Consider the following 20,791-nt stretch of genomic DNA (forward strand, 5'->3'; position numbering starts at 1 on the left):
GCTTAACCAACTGAGCCACCCAGGCGCCCCGGCAATACAGTCTTGATGAGCAGCTTGATTCTAGTCCTTCCCATCAGTGGATAGCATCTTACCTTGGGTGAGAGTGACCCAGATTGTTCATTTACTAGCCGCGATTTGTCTGTGCAGCTCTTAGCCCTAAAAGAAGGGACGTCTGCAATCTGCCAGTATGTAGTCTTTCTCATGGCAACCCACACTAGGTTTGGCTAGGCCATTGGCAGCTCCCAAAGTGTCAGCAGTCTTGTTTAGAGCAGGGTCAGCAAACTTTTTTCTGTAAAGGGCTAGTAGTAAATATTTAAACTCTGCACGGTATGTATTCTGTGTACTCACCTTTGCCATTACAGTACAAACACATCATAGACAATACGTAAACCCACAGCTATCGTGGCCCGTCAATTAAAACAGAAGTGACAGCTTTCCATTATCCTACTGTGCTGATAGGGCTTTACTTCATTTGTCCCAGCAGAGTTTTTGCTGGGGTTGTGCAGCTGCCACAGGCTAGTGGACACCATCAGCCTTCATCTTAGCCAAGCCGTCAGGGAATCAGGCACAGGCAGGCGTTCAGAGGAAGTTCTGTGAACCAAGGGTCTGTTGAACCAGTGGCGTTGCTTTAGGCCGTGGAGTAGCTGATAAAGTAGCTGTAAAAACAAGATGCTTTGAGGGCTGGGCTGGAACGTACTGTGGAACATACCATTTCCATTTGACTTAGCAAGCTCTGTTGGGCCCTCACCACCATGTTTACCATCAAATTTGAGTTGACCGAACCCAGTGTTGGTCTGGAAAATCACAAGGCCTCCTGGGTCAGTTGTTCATTTACAAGAACTGAATAGCAGGTTAGGAGCCACCATCTGAAAAAGGGAGTGTATTTGGTTGCTGGATCAGGCAGGTGGCGATGTTGTACTGGGCTAACACCTGAGTACTTCAGCAGCCATTAAGTCACTGCCTTTTTCTTACTGGGATTCTGTTGTTTCTATTGTATAACATGGGAAGGAACTGGAAGCCTAGTAAGTGGTCTGTTGTGCGCTTTCTGCATTATCATTTCAGCCTGCATGGCAGAGGATATACCCTCTGACACTTAAAAGCATGTGAGTACAATCAGTTAAACCATTGATACCAGTTACACATTTATCAGGCCCCACCAGGACGTGGACTACTTTTCCCTACAGGAGAACATGGACTAATGTATTTAATGTGCACATGTCCGTTGTTCTAGTAACAGCTGCCCGGCGGTCACGTTATCCTCCGTCTTGTTGGCGGAGGAGGCTGGCCTGTAGATAGTCTGGGGGCAACCAGAAGTGTTGGCCTTTCTCTCACTTGCCAAGTGATTGTTCCCTAGGGTGGGTGCCACTTATTTCCCCATGGCCAGTAGTGCTACTTGCCAGCATCCAGTGAGTGTCCAGGCATCACCACCCCTTTGTTTTCTGCCCACTCTCTCAACACTGCCAAGTTTCACCCCTGCAGCTTCTGGCATTTTGGATACCCCCCATCCTTGTTACCTCTCAAGGTCAGATCACAGCAGGAGCCAGCCATATTAGCCTGCTGGCTCTGTGGTGTGTGTGCAGCATCATATTCACTTTATATTCAGTTCAGATTTTTATTGAAATAATTGTAGATTCATATGGACTTGTAAGAAATAGTACTAAGAGATCTCGTGTACTCTTGATCCAGTATATTTCAATGGGTAACATTTTGCAAAACTAGAGTATATCAAACCAGGATACTGACATTGGTACAATCCCTGATCTTTTTCAGATTTCACTAGATTTACCTATACTCGTTTGTGCATTTGTGTGTGTGGAAATGAGTGTGTATGTGTGTGTTTAGGTATACGATTTAATCACCTCTGTAGGTGTGTGTGTCCATGAGGATACTGAACAGTTCCCTCACGTTGCCCTTTTATAAGTAGACCTAACTCACACAGGTTGTTCACACATTCACCTGGACCATTTACAGTTTGGGGCTATAATGAATATGTTACGTGAACATCGTTTTCACTTCTCTGACGTAGATGCCCAACAGTGTAGTTGTTGGTTCAGATGATAATTGCAGGCTACTTATTAGCATTAGCTCATTTTTTAAGTTTTGGCACTTAGAAGCATGTAAAACATGTAAGAAGCTTTCCATAAATATTTACTGACTGAATGATTTTGAAGAATTCATAGGGAGGGAGTGGGCAGATAGGCTAGAGGCTATGTGTGGATTATCCATCTTCAAAACATTTCCATTCTAAGCAACTTATTCCCAAGCAAACTTTTATTGCCATTAACCTTGTCATGATAGTCAGAATTACAGTATTTTAAATGAAAGTATCTATATCGATTTTGAAGGATAAAATTTGTTGAAATGTTGTGTTGGGTATGTCTCTAGAACTCGTATATTAATTCTTAAGCAGATAGCTTCTTATTTTCCTGTAAGTTTTCATTAAATATAACATCATCTGAGGACTTGGACGTTGGCCAGTTAATATTTGCTATATGGGACTTGTCTTTATGGCTTTGGTTGCCATTTTTACAGGCTTCTGAAACTATAATAGTCTTGGATTGTAGACTTTTTATCCACGTACTGTCTGCTTTTGGGTTTTCTTTCCTTTTTTTTTTTAAAGAGAATTTTTAAAGAATTGGAGAACAAATTGGTATTTGAGTCATTAGGCATATGTTTGGCTACAGAAAGAAAATCACATTTAACGATGGTTTTAAAAAATCAGGGTTTATTTTTGTCACGTTATAAGAAGGCTGTTGCTGGTTTGGTACATTTGTTTGGCAATGTTTTTGTGACTTTTTTGTTCTTTCCCTTGTGATGGCTTTATATAATTGCCATTCTTCTGGGCATCATTTCTGAATTCAAGGCGCTAAGATGGGGAGTATGGACAGCCTCAGTGATGTTAATTTCTTATATCAGAAAGCGAATACTTTCCCAGAATCCTGCAATAGCATCCTGGGCTATTGGAGAAGCTGGGCTAGCACATATGAAGCTCCTGGTGTCAGGTGAGGGAGGAAACGTTGGAGATGGGTGTTCGATTTGCCATTTACTAGTCACATCCATATATCCATCACTACAATCAATCTACACAACATTTTCATCATCCCAGAAAACTTCCTACAGCTTTTTAAAATTTTCTGCCTCACCCTTACCCTAAGGCAATCATTGATATTACTTTGTTTTTTTAAAAAAATATCTTTTTAGGGGCACCTGGGTGGCTCAGTTGGTTAAGTGACTGCCTTCGGCTCAGGTCATGATCCCAGGGTCCTGGGATTGAGCCCCGCATCGGGCTCCCTGCTCCTCAGGAAGCCTGCTTCTCCCTCTCCCACTTCCCTGCTTGTGTTCCTGCTCTCACTCTCTCTCTCTCTCTCTCTGTCAAGTAAATAAATAAAATCTTTAAAAAATATATCTTTTTATGCTTTCTAACATTTGCTATGGAATTAGGGGGACTGCCATTTTTGGTCACTTTATTTTCTGGCTCTGTATTACAGACTTTAGGTTAGTGGCAGAGTCATCAGCTGAGTGTTCTGAAACTGCAAATTTCTTGGTCATGTCTCTCTCACCTCCCAATACCTGCAGAATCATAATCCTGAAGGGGGGATCAACTTATTTGCACTTCTTACAAGTTACTTAGGTGCTTCTTTTCACACTAAAGTTTGAGGAACTTCACTTTAGATTTTAGGATGTCAAAATAATCCTAAACTTTGGGGCACCTGGGTGGCTCAGTTGGTTAAGTGTCTGACTCTTGATTTCGTCTGAGGTCATGATCTTGGGATTGTGAGATCGAGTCCTGCATTGGGCTCTGTGCTGGGTGTGGAGCCTGCTTGGGATTCTCCCTCTCCCTCTGCCTCTCCCTCTGCCTCCTCCCTCGCTTTCCCTCTCAAAAGAAAAAAATAATAACCCTATACTTTTATCGCCGTTATTAGTTAATTGGGTTTTGGTGGTGAATTTGTGGCATAAATTGGAGCCCTGGAAAATGCTGATTTCTATATCTTAGATGCTTAAATGGGGTACCACTTAATTCTAGTGCTCAAATACTCTTGTGTCATATGTAATTTGAATTCAACCTGTTTTGTGAATTAAATATACATTTGGGGTGGGGTTTTTTTAGGTTTTGATAAAATGGACATAATTGTTCTGAGTGTATGTCTGCTATATTGGATTTGGTTACTCCAAATATCATTGTTTTGGATTATTAAATCAACAAAATACTTAAGGATAATTCAGTTTGTCAAAAAATATTTGTATAAATTAGAATTATTGGAATATAGCTACATTATATTTTAAGGAACAAATATATTAGCTTTCTAGAGGCCTAATGGTTTCTGATAGCCAAATTTTACATCATTATAATAGAAAACAAGTGTGAGATGTTATCAATATTCCAAACAAGACAGGAACCATTTAATGAACAATAAACTATATAGCCTAATACAGATTTGCAAAACATTTAATTAAGCAGTCCGTATTTTTTAAATTCATATCCCATTAGTTAAGAATCCTGACATTTGTATACTTAAAAGCTCTAAATGATTATAGTGAGTGTCTAAGGAGGAGTCCCATACTACTTCAGGTACTCTGCTTGATTTTTTTTCTATCATTTTATGCCACACTTCTTTGCTGAATGGAGGAAACTTAATAATAAGAACATCTGGTTATAGTGTTTCCCCATATTACCCCAACCCCAGATATGAAGTGAGCCAAGATGGACACAGATAAACTGCTAGCTTAGGCTTCTTAGCAGTTGCTTATCTTCTTTTGAGCCTAGAACAATAGAGACATTTCAAAGAACTAAAGGACAGTTAAATGAAACCACAAACTATAAAAAGAGGTTATAGAACTTACCTTTCAGTGACCTAACTAGTTTTTTTCCATAATTCACATACATAAAGTTCACCCTTTTAAAGTGTACAGTTTTGTGGTTTTTAGTATACAGACTTGTATATCAATCACTATTTTATTTTGTTCCAGAACATTTTCATCCCCCTGGAAAGAAACCTGGTTACCCATGAGCGGCTACTCCCCCTTCTAGTCTCCCTGGCCCTTGGCAGTTGTTAACCTATTTTCTGTCTCTATGGATCTGCTTATTTTGTCCATTTCATATAAATGGAATCAGATAACGGTAGCCTTTTCTGTCTGTCTTCTTTCATTTTACATCGTGTTTTCAAAGTTCATTCATGTTGTAGCATGTATCAGAACTTTATTGCTTTTTGTACCTGAATAATATTCCTTTGTATGTATAGACCACATTTTTTTCCACTTATTAGTTGGTAGACATTTGGGTTGTTTCCACTAAGGAAAGTGGAATACTGCTATGAACATTAGTGTGTAGGTTTCTGTTTGAACATGTTTTCAGTTCTCTTGGGTATCTAAGGATGAAAGTCTATGTTTAGCTTTTAGAGGAATTCCAAGTGGCTGCACTGTTTTCCTTTTTCCCAGCAATGTATGAGGGTTCAAGTTTCTCCACATCCTTATCAACACTTATCTTATCTTTTTTTATAACCATTCTTTTCAGTATGAAGTGGTATCTCATTGTGTTTTTTATTTACATTTCCCTAATGACTAAAGATGTTGAGCATCTTTTCATGTGCTTTTTGGCCATTTCTATATCTTCTTTGGAAAAATATTCAATTTTTTTTTGCTTTTTTTAAATTGAATTATTTGTCTTTATGTTGTTGAGTTGAAAGACTTATTTAAGTATTTTACATGCTGGACCCTTATCAGATATATTATTAGGAAATATCTTCTCATAGTCTGTGGTTGTCTTTTTATTTTTTTGATAGTATTCTTTGGTGCAGGAAAGTTTTTAATTTTGAGTAAGTATAATTTATCTACTTTGTCTTTTATTGCTTGTAGGTGGTCTTAAGTAAGAGTCCAGTTAGGAGTCTAATGTAGTAACCTGTTGAAGTGATGATAGTGGTTTAGTCTATGTTGTTAGCAGTGAAAACAGAGATGTTTGAACAGAGTAGGGATGTATTTTTATGGTAATTATGATAATTACAGCAAACATCTTTGTTCAGTGCTTATTAAGTGATAGGCAGTGTTCTAAGTGCTTTACATGGTAATTCATTAAACCTAAAACCCCATGAAACTTGCATTATTGTTCCCATTTTGCAAATGAAGAAATAAGGCAGAGAGTTGTTAACTAATGTTTCTATGGCTGTGTAGCTAGTAAGTGATATATTTACTATTACATGCTACCTGTAGGGAAAGCCTGTAATCACATGTAAAGTCTTTATACTTATAGTGCTGTTTCCATGTGTTTTCACTATCTTGTATAATATTGAAGTTTAATGATTATTTTATATTTCAAATTGGTTACTCTTATCCAGTGAAAAATATGTGTATGTGCATGCACATGTCTTTATGTATCTATATTTGTATATATACATATATACACACATACACACACACATATGTACACATAAATATACACATAAATATCTGTACATACCTGTCTATGCATTGAGATGTCCAGGATAACTTGATATAGTTATCTCTGGGTTGTGGGGTTTATGTGTGTATGTGTGATTTTTTTTTTTCAACTCAGATGACTTTCTCTAGTAGTTATGTATTAATGTTGAACTGACTACTGCTATATTCATCTCGAAGACAAAACAGAACGTCCTCTTGCTGTTGAATTTAGAAAAGACCTATAATCTCATTGGTCTCATGTTCCTAACTAATACCTTGCATGGACTCTTCTTATGGGGAAGGCTTTCTTTGTAGTTTTCCCTCTCTTTACTGTGGAGTATCTTACAAACCATAGGAATAATATTGACCTGAGAGTCTTACTGTGTTTTTTACTTTGACTTTAGATTTCCAAGGTCCTTTCTGCTTTGAAGTTTATGATGATTTGACAAGTTTACATTTACTACCATGGTGGTGGTATAAAATGGGTCAGCAAACTGTGGTCCATTGGCCATATGTGGCCCTCTGTCTGTTTTTGTACATCTCATGAGCCAAGAATGGTTTTTATAAACATATAAAGCCTTGGGATCCATTTGATGATAATAATGCTAGCTTCGAACCCCAAATAAACAAAATGTTATCTCCTATAAAAAAACAGATTCCATTCTTCTTATTTAGTAGACTTACATTACAAAAAATTCTATTCAGTAAAAATTTTGTCAAAATTTGTTTTCTTTCTTGTTATTCTAAGTACCTACATAGTATCCTTGGTTTTGCTTTCTTACCTGCAAAGCCTAAAATTTTACTCTCTGGCCCCTTACTGAAAAAGTTTGCTGACCCTTGTTCTGGAAGAAACCTGTACTTGTCCCATGTTCACATTCATTCTCTGCTCCAAACTTCATACCAGTTTGAAATGCTAAGTCGGAGCCATATGGTCTATCTTTTGCTGTCCAGATCTGCTTGGATTGGGTCAGTTCCTGAGTTCAGAATATAGTAAATAATTCTTAAAAATCACAATTACCTAAATATGCTTGCTTCCTAAATTTGAGGGTAGGTATTTGGATAGTACTTTTTTGATACCTATACTTGTTTAGTTTAAACTTCTGTTTCTAACAATCGCCTGGCCTGTACTTGGTAAATGTTATTTGCCATGATATTTGGTACTGTAGCACTAAACCAGAGATACACTTCACAGGTAGCTTTCCTGTTTTGTGATTAGAAAATCTTTACTAGAAATATCACTCCAAAATTGAGGTCCAAAAATCATGCAGATGATGTCATCATTTTATTACTAGTTTGCCATTATATATAGTCTTTCTTGTCTTCAATAATGTGGGAAAAACCACCCAACTTGTTTGATAACACAGACAGTTATATCGTTGTGCATTTTTGAGTAGGTCATTTGTTATCCTCTGTGTTATTTAAAGGATTAAACTCTCTCCGTCCCTTGACAGCTAATATCTTCTCTGTTCATTTAAGTATCCTCATGTGTCCTCCAGGTCATAGAGCAGAATCACTTCTCTAAGTAAGCACTGAGGTGGCATTCCTCCTGCCTTGATACTGATTGTTAGCACCACTTCATATCAGAAGTATTTTTAAAATGAAAGAAAGAAACTTCTTTTCACTGACAGACCAGGAAGCAGTCTTGATTATAAGTGTTTCGGAACAAGGTTTTAGATAATGTGATTTAGTTGCACTGTGGATGGGACATAAATTACTCCATAGGTCCACAGGTGTTTTTTCTTTATATATTTGATTCTGGCTTATGTTAATGCATTTGGTAGTACGATATTAAACTTATCTGGAACTGTTTTTCTTTTCTCCTGCTTCTGCTATTTACGCTTTTTTTTTTTTTTTTTTTTTGGGCCCACTCCTTGCCTGTCTCTTGCTTTTCCATAAGTCAATTCAGCTGGAAGGCAACTGACTATAGGCCAGCTATGGAGGTAAAACATTTGTGGACTGGCTTTTTATTCATAATTCTAGAACCCCTGGGAGTTAAATTTGTCAGCTTTCAGGAGATTCCTTAATTATAACATTAACGTGTCATTAGGGCATATATCACAGTGGTTGAAATGGACAGGCATGCAGTTGAATTTTGGGTTTATCCATGTAGTGATAATTTTGGTCTAGCAATAGTCTAGCAATGAAGTACCTTTCTTGATCTATAAGACTACAATTTCTTTTTTTTTATTTCAAAGGTTCTGGGCTCTTTTAAAGACTTATACTTTGATGTGTACTTATAGCTTTTGTTGGTGAAATATTTCTGAAATATCAGTCATGATTTTCATCTGAATTTAAGCTTATTTGAAGATCTAATGTATTGGAAAGTGTGGGCTTCTCTGACCGCTGAAGGAGTTTTACTTAGCTCATATTATAATGGTAGCTAATATACCACGGATTCATATATATGGGTATATACATATATACATTTTCTTTTTTTAAATTTATCGATGAGAAAGAGAGAGAGCGAGTGTGCGTGCACACAGAAGGGAGGGGCAGAGGGAGGGGCAGTGAAAATCCCAAGCCAGCATGGAGCCCCTCGTGGGGCTCGATCCCAATACCCCAAGAGTGGGATACTCAACCGACTGTACCACCCAGGTGCCCCTACTTGACTTTCTTTTTTAAGGATAAAAGTAAATGGGGACATTTTTGTTCAAGTTGTTATCATTATACTGATATCAAGATGAAAGTAGGAAATTAAGTTTGCTAATTTGAAAATAATGGAACTTCTGTATTCAGTGCCTGTTAAGTGTCATACAAATTAGGGAACTAACTTTCCTTAAATCAAGTCTGTAGCCAACCACTTGTTGTAAATAAAGTTTTCTTTTGAACATAGTTGCACTCATTCATTTACATATTTTCTATGGCTACTTTCACACTAGAAGGACAGAGTTGAGTAGTTATAGCAGAAGATAGAGACTGGATGGCCTGCAAAGTTTGCCAACCACTAGAGATATATGAGTTTTGTGTGTGGGGTACAGGGGTGGAGGGGGGTGGGTGAGATTAGGGTGTTTTGATACCTTTTCTCTTCTGCATCCCACCTTTCTTCAGAGTCCTGTATCCCTGACTAGTGAAGGAACTTTTTCATAATTTTCCTTCAGCTACCCTTATCCCAACGGCAGATCCACTCCCCTACATTTCACTCCCACAATCCTCCTTCCAAAATTGAAATCTTGACTCCCCTATTTCTTAAATAAAATCCAAATACCTCTTGCCCTGACTTTTGCCAAGCCTGATGGTTTTTTTTTTGGATATGCTGAACTACTTGCTCATCATTTCCATCTTCTCTCTATGCATTTATATTTAATGTAGAATATCTGAATATATCTAAATTGGAGTGCCTTCTCTCCTTCTCTGTAAGTATATCCTACATCAAAACTTATTTCCAGAATCCAGGCACTTCCTACACCTCCAACTTCACCATCTCCTTTTTACCTCTCACAGAAACTTCATATATTTCTTCCTTTTTCTTAACCACTGTGCCTGGTACATAAGACAGTTACTTCACTTTGTACTATTACATTCTCACAAATTTCTTACATGTCTTTTTCTCCTGTTAGGCTGTGAGCCTGAAGATTCTTTCTTTCTTTCTTTCTTTCTTCTTTTTTTTTTTTTAAATAAAAATCTTATGCACGGAAAAGAACAAGCAGATGTGTGCAGGGTTGTTCCTCCAGACCATGAGACCAAGTCTGGCTCATTCCTCTAACTCTTCCCAAAGATTATTTCTTATTTACCCTCTTTATTTCTAGCGCCTAGCATGGAACCTCATGAATATTTGTTTAGTGAAGGATTGGATTAATAACTTCACCTACATTATATAATGTTTGTTTTTATTTTTACTATTTTATGTTTATTAGGAGGCAAATTAATTTAGAAAAATAAACCTGATTCATATAAATTTTTTGTAGCTCTATAGGGTGAAACTGCCTAGGTCCTGATTTTTGACTTGGCACTCAGTGCTGCAAGAGACAGAATTCTCTGCTTCTAAAATGTATCAAATCCCTGATAGGGAGTTTTTTTTTCCCCTTTAAATTTGTTATTGTTATGTTAATCACCATACATTACATCATTAGTTTTTGATGCAGTGTTCCATGATTCATTGTTTGTGCATAACACCCAGTGCTCCATGCGGAACGTGCCCTCTTTCATACCCATCACCAGGCTAACCCATCTCCCCACCCCCCTCCCCTCTAGAACCCTCAGTTTGTTTTTCAGAGTCCATTGTCCCTCATGGTTCGTCTCCCCCTCCGATTTTTCCCCCTTCATTCTTCCCCTCCTGCTATCTTCTTTTTTTTTTCTTCTTAACATATATTGCATTATTTGTTTCAGAGGTACCGATCTGTGATTCTTCCAATTTTAGTATATGTGCTGCCGAAGCGAGCACCCAATCTGTGTGATTCCACAGTCTTACACAATTCACAGCGCTCACCATAGCACATACCCTCCCCAATGTCTATCACCCAGCCACCCCGTCCCTCCCACCCCCCCACCACTCCAGCAACCCTCCGTTTGTTTCCTGAGATTAAGAATTCCTCATATCAGTGAGGTCATATGGTACATGTCTTTTGATCAATATTCACCATGAAACTCATCTGTAGAATAAAATTTTTAATTTATAACTTGATATAAGGTAAATTTGCTAACAAGACAAGTATTTCTATTTACATCTGGTGATATGTATGTGATACTAGATAAATCCAAATGGTTTCTTTTTTTTACCCCTTTTTAAAAAAATTTAAATTCAATTAATTAACATATCAATCCAAATGGTTTCAGTCCTGTTTGTGTTTTTCCCTATCCATTTCTAGGTACAAGACATCTGCTTCAGCCACGACTGTCGCTGGGTTGTGGTTAGTACTCTCCGGGGGACTTCCCATGTTTTCCCCATCAACCCTTATGGTGGCCAGCCTTGCGTTCGAACACATATGTCCCCACGAGTTGTGAATCGTATGAGCCGTTTCCAGAAAAGTGCTGGGCTGGAAGAAATTGAACAAGAACTGACGTCTAAGCAAGGAGGTCGCTGTAGCCCTGTTCCAGGTCTATCAAGTAGCCCTTCTGGATCACCTCTGCATGGTAAACCTAATTTTTTCCTCTCTCCACTGACCCCTACCATCCTTCTCTTATTATCCTTACTTTTTGAGAGACAGAGACACCGCGAGAGAGGGAACACAAGCAGGGGGAGGGGGAGTGGGAGAGGGAGAAGCAGGCCTCCCGCCGAGCAGGGAGCCCGACGCGGGGCTCGATCCCAGGACTCTGGGATCATGACCCGAGCCGAAGGCAGACGCTTAACGGCTGAGCCACCCAGGCGCCCCTCATTCGAGAACATTCTTAATTTATTAAGTCATTGAATAAATTGAAGCCAAAATAGGAATGGTGATCTTGGCCATGCTAACTTTTTTAATATATAAGGCATACTTTGTGTCATATGTATGGAATATGAAGTTCAAGACTATTTTCATAAATTTATAGATTCAATCACATACCTATAGATTTTTTTCCAGAAAACTCTGTCTTATCCAGAGTTGGTACTATAGTTCATTAAGAAATATTCATTGTTGGAGAAGAATAGTTATGAGTTGTGTATTTTAGAGCAGCATTTGCGTTTTATTTTTATTTTTTTTAAAGATTTTATATATTTATCTGACACACAGAGAGAGAGAGAGAGCATAAGCAGGGGGAGAGGGAGAGGTAGAAACAGGCTCCCCGCTGAGCAGGGAACCCGATGCGGGGCTGTATCCCAGGACCCTGGGATCATGACCTGAGCTGAAGGCAGCTGCTTAACTGACCGAGCCACCCAGGCACCCTTTGCGTTTTATTTTAAAATATGTCTTTATGGGATTATGTTTGTGAAATTAATTCATGTTGTTCTGTGTAGGTTTACTTCATTTATTTCCATTGCTCTTACATAGTCCATTGTACAAATATGCTTCTACTTATTTAACTGTCCTTTTTACTACTGATGTTGATATGTATTTGACAGGTTTCTGGTGTTGGGTTATTATATGTAGTGATGCAGTGAACATTTTTGCACTTGTTTCTTGTTGCAAATGTGTACTCATTTTTTAATGGAAATGCTGGGAGTGTATGTGAATCTTGACCTTGGAAGATAATACCAGAATAGTTGTACCATTTTATTTCCACTGGAATGACAAAAAATTATTTGTTTACATTAAATGACATTTTTTCTAAAGTGTTGCAGGTTCTCCTTGACAGATGACCAATTTAGGTTTTTAAGAATAAGGAATTTTATAGAGAGAGATTATGATTACTACAGAAATCAATTTTTATTTATTCAGTTGATTGTAAATTTACATAACATAAAATTAACTATTTAGATGTTAACAATTCAATGGCATTTAGTGTGTTCACAATGAACCACCACTTCTAGTTAGTTGCAAAATGTTTTCCTCATCCAAGAAGAAAACCATGTGTTCTTTTTTTTTTTTAAGATTTCTTTATTTATTTGAATGCGAGAGGGAGAGAGAGCACATGTGTGGTGGGAAGGGATAGAGGGAGAGAGAGAGAGAGAGAATCTGAAACAGATTCCGCATTGGGTGCAGAGCCCGACGTGGGGCTTAATCTCACGACCCTGAGATCATGACCTGAGCTGAGACCAAGAGTTGGAGGCTTAACTGACTGTGCCACCCAGGTGCCCCCAAACCACATATTCCTTAAGCAGTTACTACCTATTCCTCTCTGCCTAAGCCCCTAGCAACCACCAATCTGCTTTCTGTCTGTGTGGATTTACCTGCTCTAGATATTTCATGTAGCTGTGGTCATACAATATGTGATCTTTTGTTTCTGCCTTATATGATGTGGTATGTTTTTGAGGTCCATCCACACTGTAGTATTTATCAGTACTTCATTCCTTTTTATGCCCGAGTAATATTCTACTGTATGTATATACCACAGTTTTAACTATTCTTCCAGTGATGGACATTTGGGTTGTTTCCACCTCTTTACTGTTTTGAATAGTGCTGTTATGAACATGGGTATGCAAGTATTTGTTTGAGTACTTCTGTAGATCTTTTGGCTATATACCCATCCTTATTTGTTTTAGCTTCTGCTTAAACATATATCCTTTTGTAATACCTAATCAATCCTAGATATGTATTTTTTGTAGGAAGTTTTAAGATAGACTGAAAACATATGTAGGAAAATGGATCCTGGGGAGAAATTCTGTAACTCAAAAAAAATTCAAGACTTCTGTTTTCTCTTTAGATGATGCTTTATGCTTTGGCCCCATTATTTTTATAAGAACAGTTGTTATTTATTTTTACTTAATTTAACTAGTGACCCATGATCTTCAAGGTTGAAAATCTTTCAGAATCAGTCCTAGGTGAAAACAGTCATTTAAAAAAGCATTTGGAATTAAAAAAAAAAAAGGCTTAGTAAGCTATGGGATATTTGTATTTTCAGCCATTTGCAAGAAATATTACTTCAGAAATAATTACTTAAACTTTTAGGTATAACTATTTTGTCATATAATTAGCTCATAGTATAGGTTCTTTGAGGACCTTTCTCTTTGTGTTGAGTATTTTTCTCCAGTTAAATTTCACCAAACACTTTATGGAGAAAGATTCAGAATGCATGTGGGTTGACCAGAGAACAGATATAATAGTAAAAAATTAGGAAGGATTTTTAGTCCTCACATTTATATATATCCAGAAAGTCTTCTTTTGAGCTTCTTTTTCTTCCTGTTCTTCCTTCCCTTTTAAGCTTACCACATACCAGGTTTTGTGCTAGGCTTTGGTTATAATGTACACAAAAATTTGAGGTAATCTCTGCTCTCGTGTATTATCTTCTAGTCCAAGGGAAAAGGCAGATATTAAATTTCTGTGAATAAATAATTTTCAGTGTATTTTTGTAGAAGGGTGCGAGGTGCCAGTCAATTAAGGATTTGTCATTTGTGAAAGAACACATAGTTGAAGAGCAATACTCGATTTCTGAGTAAAAATGTATGATTTTCTCTCAGCTTGATGGCTTTCACAGCTCTCTTCCTTTTCTTGCATGAAGCTAACAGAAAGCGTCTCGGAGAAGAGATTATACTGTTTGACAGTACTGCTGTACTTAACAGACCCTTCGAAAGAAGGAATTTCAGGAGGCAGTTTCCTCCTGATCACGTGTTAAAATTTTATTATGTTGGAATGTCACCCCATTATTCTGTATAGTATTTCTCATTTTTAAAGCGTAGATATTCAAGTGATGGTCATTTTTCTCCATGTTCTTTTTGTGTTTTACATGTCAAAACAAAATGGGCATTGTTGTTGGTTAGTTCTAAAAATGATGTATTTACAGTTTGTGTGGATAAACAGTCTGATGCTGGTCAAAAACAATGTAAACCTTTGAACAGGGAGGGATTCATCTTGAAAATGAATCATGCTTTGGCGGTATTACCGTTGTTTGTGCTCTTTTTAGCAAAGGAAAGGAAACTGTTAAATAACAGTTGATATAGGGATATTTCCTTTTTACTCTCTGGAGTCAATCCAGTTTAGGTTAGGATTATTTTATCTATTTGCCTTTTTTTTTTTTTTTTTAACTTAACAGAGGATGTTGATTTATTTGAAATATATTCTCTCTAAATATCTCCTTCATTTCCTATCTTGTTGCCTGGACTTTAGTCTCTCTGAGGGTTCTTAACTTAAGATCCATGAATGTGCATAGGGAGAAATTATATCTTTGTGTTTACTATCCTCTAACCAAAATTAAGCATTTCTTTTTATTTTGAATATAGATAACACATGACAGTAATATTAGTTGTATTTGTGACATTGTCACCAATAAAACACATGTTTTCATATCACATTATATTTAAAAAATATATATCTTGGAATGTTTTAAATTACACAACATATTTTGAAATATGCTCATCATTGCTTTGCAGTTACATAATAATATTACTGATTTAAATATTTATTACATATAATACTATAGCAGAACTTAATTTTTAGACTATAATGATGACTATGCTTCTATATATATAAAATTTTTTTTGTGATTCTATTTATTTTATTCCATGTATTTATAAGTATTATTCTGAAAAGGAGTCCACAGGCTTTCCCAGACTGTCCAAGTGGTCCTTGACACAAAAATGATTAAGAATACCTGATCACCATTTCTTACCTCATCTGTTTCAGTAGCCTTCAACCTTTTATGACTATCACAAGCATTTCCTTTGTTAATGATAAATATGATCTTCTACTTTTCTGCTTAAAATCTTTCAGTGTCTCATCATTCTTTGAGAATGTTAGAGAAGATCCCACCTTACTTCTAACTTCTTGTCCCACCATACCTAGTTTTTTGTACCCTTCCCTGAATATGCCACATGTGTTCATTTCTTGGCCCCTTTCCTATTTATATACTTTTCTCTATTTGAAGTAATTATCACCCTCCCCTCCTTGCGTGCCTACTAAAACCCCATTTCATTTTGAGCTAGCTAAAAATACTACTTCATCTCTTAAGCCTCTCTTAAAAATCTCTTGGTGTGGTGTCATCTGTATCAGCCTTGATATTGGCACTCTGAAGATACTCTTAACATATTATAATATGTTACTTGCTCATTGACATGCCTGTGTCTCCCATTAGATTGACCTCCATGAAGATAGGGTCTTTTTCTTGTTTGTATTTTGTATCTTGACACTTGGCGTAGTATTGGTAAAATGTAGACTCTAAGGCTTCGAGCCAAAATTTTCAAACATCTTTAGACGTTCTAATAAAGACAATATAGATTTAAATCATTACTTGTCAGAATGAAGAGCTTTTCATTCATGGTAACATTGCTTTTCATTTTAACAGCTGTGAGATACATTCATTTATTCAACAACTACTAATTAGTGTTTACTATGTCCAGACACTGTTCCTGAACCCTAGGAATACAGCAGTGAACAAAAGAGGAAAACATCCCTGTTCCCATGAAGCTGACTTTCTAGTGGAGTGATATGAACAATGAACAGATTGTTCATTGGGAGGTAGTGTTATGTGCTATGGAGAGAAGTAAAGAATGGAAGGAGGATTGCAATTTGAAATTAGAAAGCTTCCTTCAGGCTTTATTGAGATGGTAACATTTGAACAACCATCTGATGGAAGTATGGGAGAAAGTCATGCAGGTATCTGGGGAACAAGTTCAAGGTAGAAGGAACAGCCAGTATAAAATCCCTGCACTGAGGATGTGCCTGAAGTGTTCAAGGAAAGGCAAAGGGGACAGTGTGGCTGAAGCTCAGTGTGCAAGGTGCATACTAGAAGATGAGGTCACAGAGGAAATGTGGTCAGATCATGTCAGCCTTGGACTTTTACTCAGAGTGAGACAGAGAAGCTGTGGAGAGCTTTGAGAAAAAGCCTGTGTTCTAGCAGGATCGGAACGGAGATCTGTATTGAGAATTCATAGTCTTAGCTTGACAAGGGTAGAAGCCTAGTGAGACTGGTTAGGAGAGTATTGCAAAAATCCAGGTGAGAGAAGACAAAACTTAGACTGAATTGTTTATAATGGAGATTGTGAGTAGTAAATTTTATTCTTGATACATTTTTGATGGTAGGGTCAACAGGATTTCTGGTATATGTTGTGTCGGGTATGAGAGGAGAAGAGTTAGGATGACTGGTAAGGCCTCTGGCCTGAGCAGCTGGAAGGACAGGGTTACCTTCAGGTGAAATGAAGAACACAGTGTGAGAAAGCAGGTTTGGGGATAGGGTCAGGATCAGAAGTTCTGGACATGTTTAGTTTAAGATGTGTCTTTGACGTCCTAGTGTTATTAAGTGGATACTTGGTCCTAGAAGCCTGGAGTTTGGTAGAAAGGACCAGGCTGAACATAAATGTTTGGAAGGCATAAGTGAGTATGAAAAAAAAAGAAGATGACGATGTCTCAGGATTGAGCCCTGGGCCTTCCACCAGTAAGTAGCTAGTGACATAGAAGGGAAACCATACATGAGAAATCCTGGAGGCCAAATGAAAAAAAGTTTTTTTCTGAGAAAAGGGAGGGAACCATATGTCAAATTCTGCTGGTAGGTCAATTAAGATAAAGACTGAGAAAAAGATAGAATACCATTAAATTTAGTAACGTAGAGGGCACGTGACTGGGATAAGAGCAGTTTGGTAGAGTTAGGGGCCTGATGGGAGTGGATTTTGGTAGGACAGGAAGAGAGAAATTGGGAAACCAGTATTGATAAGTCTTTCAAGAAGCACTGATATAAAAGGGAGCAAGGAAATGGGGGAAGAGTTGGAGGGGAAAGAGAAGACTGCTTTTGTTTCTTTATAGAATCAGGAAGTGAGGATGGTGGTAGGTATTGGGAGCTTTAAAGAAAAGGGTCAGAAATTTGTCCTCTAGGAGAACAGCATTTCTTCTACCAGTTAGTAAATTTGTGATGAATAAAGAAATCATTTCTTCCACTATTATTTACGCCCCATGCAAATTTAATGACTTGCCTTTGCTTTCCAGCTCCGACACCTTGTTCCTACCCCTGAACTGCTTTCTGCTTATTTCTTCAGGTAAATGATGAATGCATCTGTCAAGCTCAGCTCAGCCTATGATGCACTTTCTCGCTCTTCACATAAAGGGTTTAACTTTATGTGTTTACTCCTTCTGTATGCTCTTTATCTGTACTTATTGGTTACTACTTTCTACCTTTTTTCTTCTTTTTTCAATGATCTCCATTACAAAGTTGTAACTGGCTTGGGGAGGCAGTTAGAAGACCTGGAGTCAGACTACCTGTGATAGACTCTATCCCCCATGACTTCCTAACTCTGTAATCTTGCTTAATATACCCGTGCCTTAATTTTCTATCTATAAAATGGGGGGCTAATATTACCTACCTTTACAGATTTACTGTCCAGATCACACCAGCTTTAAGTAGTGTTTGGTACATATCAAATCCTCAGTAAAATATTAGCTGCTATGATTATTGTTATTGATACTGTTTATTATTGAGGGGGTATGCGGGACTGATTCATTTTTCATACTTTGGTGTAGTCCCAAATAAATAATTTGACAGAATAAAAGAATAATTTGACAGAATAAATGAATAATTCACTGAATAATGAGTAAATGAAATATAATTGTGACTATTATGTAGAGGCTTTTATAGCATTATTGGACTCAGTGTTGATAAGTGGACCTTTTTTTAATTTTATTTATATTATTTTATTTTATTTTATTTATATTATATTATTTTATTTATTTATATTATTTATTTTATTTATTTACTTGTCAGAGAGAGACAGAGACAGAGAGAGAGAGCGCAAGCAGGGGGAGCGGCAGGCAGAGGGAGAAGCAGACTCCCCGCTGAGCAAGGAGCCTGATGTGGGACTCGATCCCAGGACCCTGGGATCATGACATGAGCCGAAGGCAGATGCTTAACTGACTGAGCCACGCAGGCATCCCGATAAGTGGACTTCTAATATTGTTTCAGAAATGAAGGGAGATACCAACACAAACCTGAAAGTACGAGCAGTAGCATTCCTTCTCTTGCATGTGTTTTTGCTCATTTTAATATCCTACATCAGGAAATACAATTTGATTGATTTATTCACCTATTCTTGAGTCTTTGCATTTCTTTACTTTACAAACTAGTTTTCCAATATAGGTCCAGGAATATGGCATTCATTATGTGATAGGGCTAGCCTTTTTTTTTTTTTTTTTTTAATCCTGCTGTTTCCATTGAGTGAACAGAGGGGTTTTGGATTCACTTCTGCAGTTCTCCAGAGTTTCCGGAAGTGTCTCCTTTCCCCTCAACTCATTGTTCCTCAGGAGAGGAGTCCTCTTTGAGTCACAGCTTTTGGCATCTGAATTCCAGATTCTGCTTCTTCCAAATGGAGCTGGCTGATGAGAATGAGACCTCTAGAGGGGCCTCCGAGTTCTTGGACTTGAAGCCTCCAGGTTTTAGTGAAGTGCTTTTAAATAACTGGTAGCATCACTTTTTTTTTTTTAAAGCATCTGTAGGATGCATTCTTTTTACCACTCAGGAATTGTTTATAGCCTTTATTTGATGGTTTTGTAATTACTTGCTTTTGTTGATCAGTAGTTTTCTCGATTCAGACCACATCACAATTGTAAATACAAAACAACCACACATTTCAGCCTTATACAGTTTCACCTACTTAAGACAATCAGTAATAATGTGATGTTTCTTGACTTCTCTTTCCACAACACTGTTTACTTGTGGATTGAAGTTTCCATTTGTATGTTTTAATTTTTGCCAAGAAAAATCAATCATGTGCACCGTAGTTCTGCTTTAAATTTTATGCCTCATCTCACACAGAGTATATATACATGGTATATACATGGTAACTGGATGAAACCTTTTTGGCTCTCTTAGTTTACTTACCTGGGTTTTCACTGGTTATGTGGACTTTATTGTTTTAGTTCAGATTGAAGTTTTCATTCTAATTTGTTCTTGTTAGATCTAATAGTGTTCCTAGTGAATTTGTTTTCTTTTAAGTTCTTTTATCATCCTTTTTATGGTGTTGCAAAATTACAATATTATGCTAGTCTTTACCTTTATGTACACCAAAATCGTATGTATTTTAAATATTTTCATGTCACTTCCTATTGTTTCTCAGAGAGAGCAGATGAGTTCTTTAGGGAAAATGGATGGAAAAGAGAGACCTCATAATTAGTACCTTACTGAAAATAAGATGCTTTCATTTCAGAAGCACTAACTGAAGACACCATCTATTAAATAAAGATAGCAAAGTTATTTTAATAGACTATTTTATAGAGCAGTTTTAGGTGATAGCAAAATTGAGAGGGAGATTCAGATAGCATAGTTTTTGAGGTAAATAAAATGACCTGTGGAGTATCTTTCAAAACTCTTATATTGCCATTAAAATAAATGTTAAAAATGTAGTGCTATAAAAACGGATTGAACTCTGCTAGAACATTGTATCTTTTTATCTATTTCATTTGGAATATGCCACATTGTTTCCCTGTGAAAATTGTCTCTTAAGTGCCACACAAGATGGTTAGCAATTGAAACTAACCTGGAATTTGTTCTTTTGTTTTTTACTGCTCATGAAATACATTCTCTCTCTCTTTTTTAGGTTGGCAAATCAAACTACAGGTTTTTATAGTTTTGCTTTTAAATGGTTAATGAGACATGCCTCTAGAGGGCGATCTTTTCTAAACTTTCCTATGATTGTAATCATGGCAACCCTGGCATGAACCTGGTGTGCTATGGATGTTGATGTCTTAGAACATTTTATAATAACCTGGCTTCCTTTTTATTATGTTTTCTATGATTTATTCCTCAAGGTCTTCTTAGAGAATCAGACTTGTGAAATATATTACTGTTAATTAAAATCCATTTTTAGTACTCCATCCAGATACCTAGATTCTATGAATGAATTCAGGTAGTTGAGTGGAGGCAAACTTTTTAATCATTTGAATAAGTGGTG

General features: G+C 37.1%; 1 protein-coding gene across 1 annotated transcript in view; it reads left to right on the forward strand.

Annotated features, from left to right (window-relative positions):
* BCAS3 (BCAS3 microtubule associated cell migration factor) overlaps window positions 1–20,791 on the forward strand; it is a 574,861-nt gene that overhangs the window by 214,156 nt on the left and 339,914 nt on the right. Inside the window, exon 16 of the mRNA XM_073879584.1 lies at window positions 11,217–11,481. Within this exon, the coding sequence (XP_073735685.1) occupies window positions 11,217–11,481 (265 nt within the window). The remainder of the gene's footprint in view (window positions 1–11,216; window positions 11,482–20,791) is intronic.

This window comes from Callorhinus ursinus, unplaced genomic scaffold, assembly GCF_003265705.2.
Source record: "Callorhinus ursinus isolate GAN/ISIS: 27379988/994484 unplaced genomic scaffold, GSC_fseal_2.0 scaffold34, whole genome shotgun sequence".
Taxonomy (NCBI): domain Eukaryota; kingdom Metazoa; phylum Chordata; class Mammalia; order Carnivora; family Otariidae; genus Callorhinus; species Callorhinus ursinus.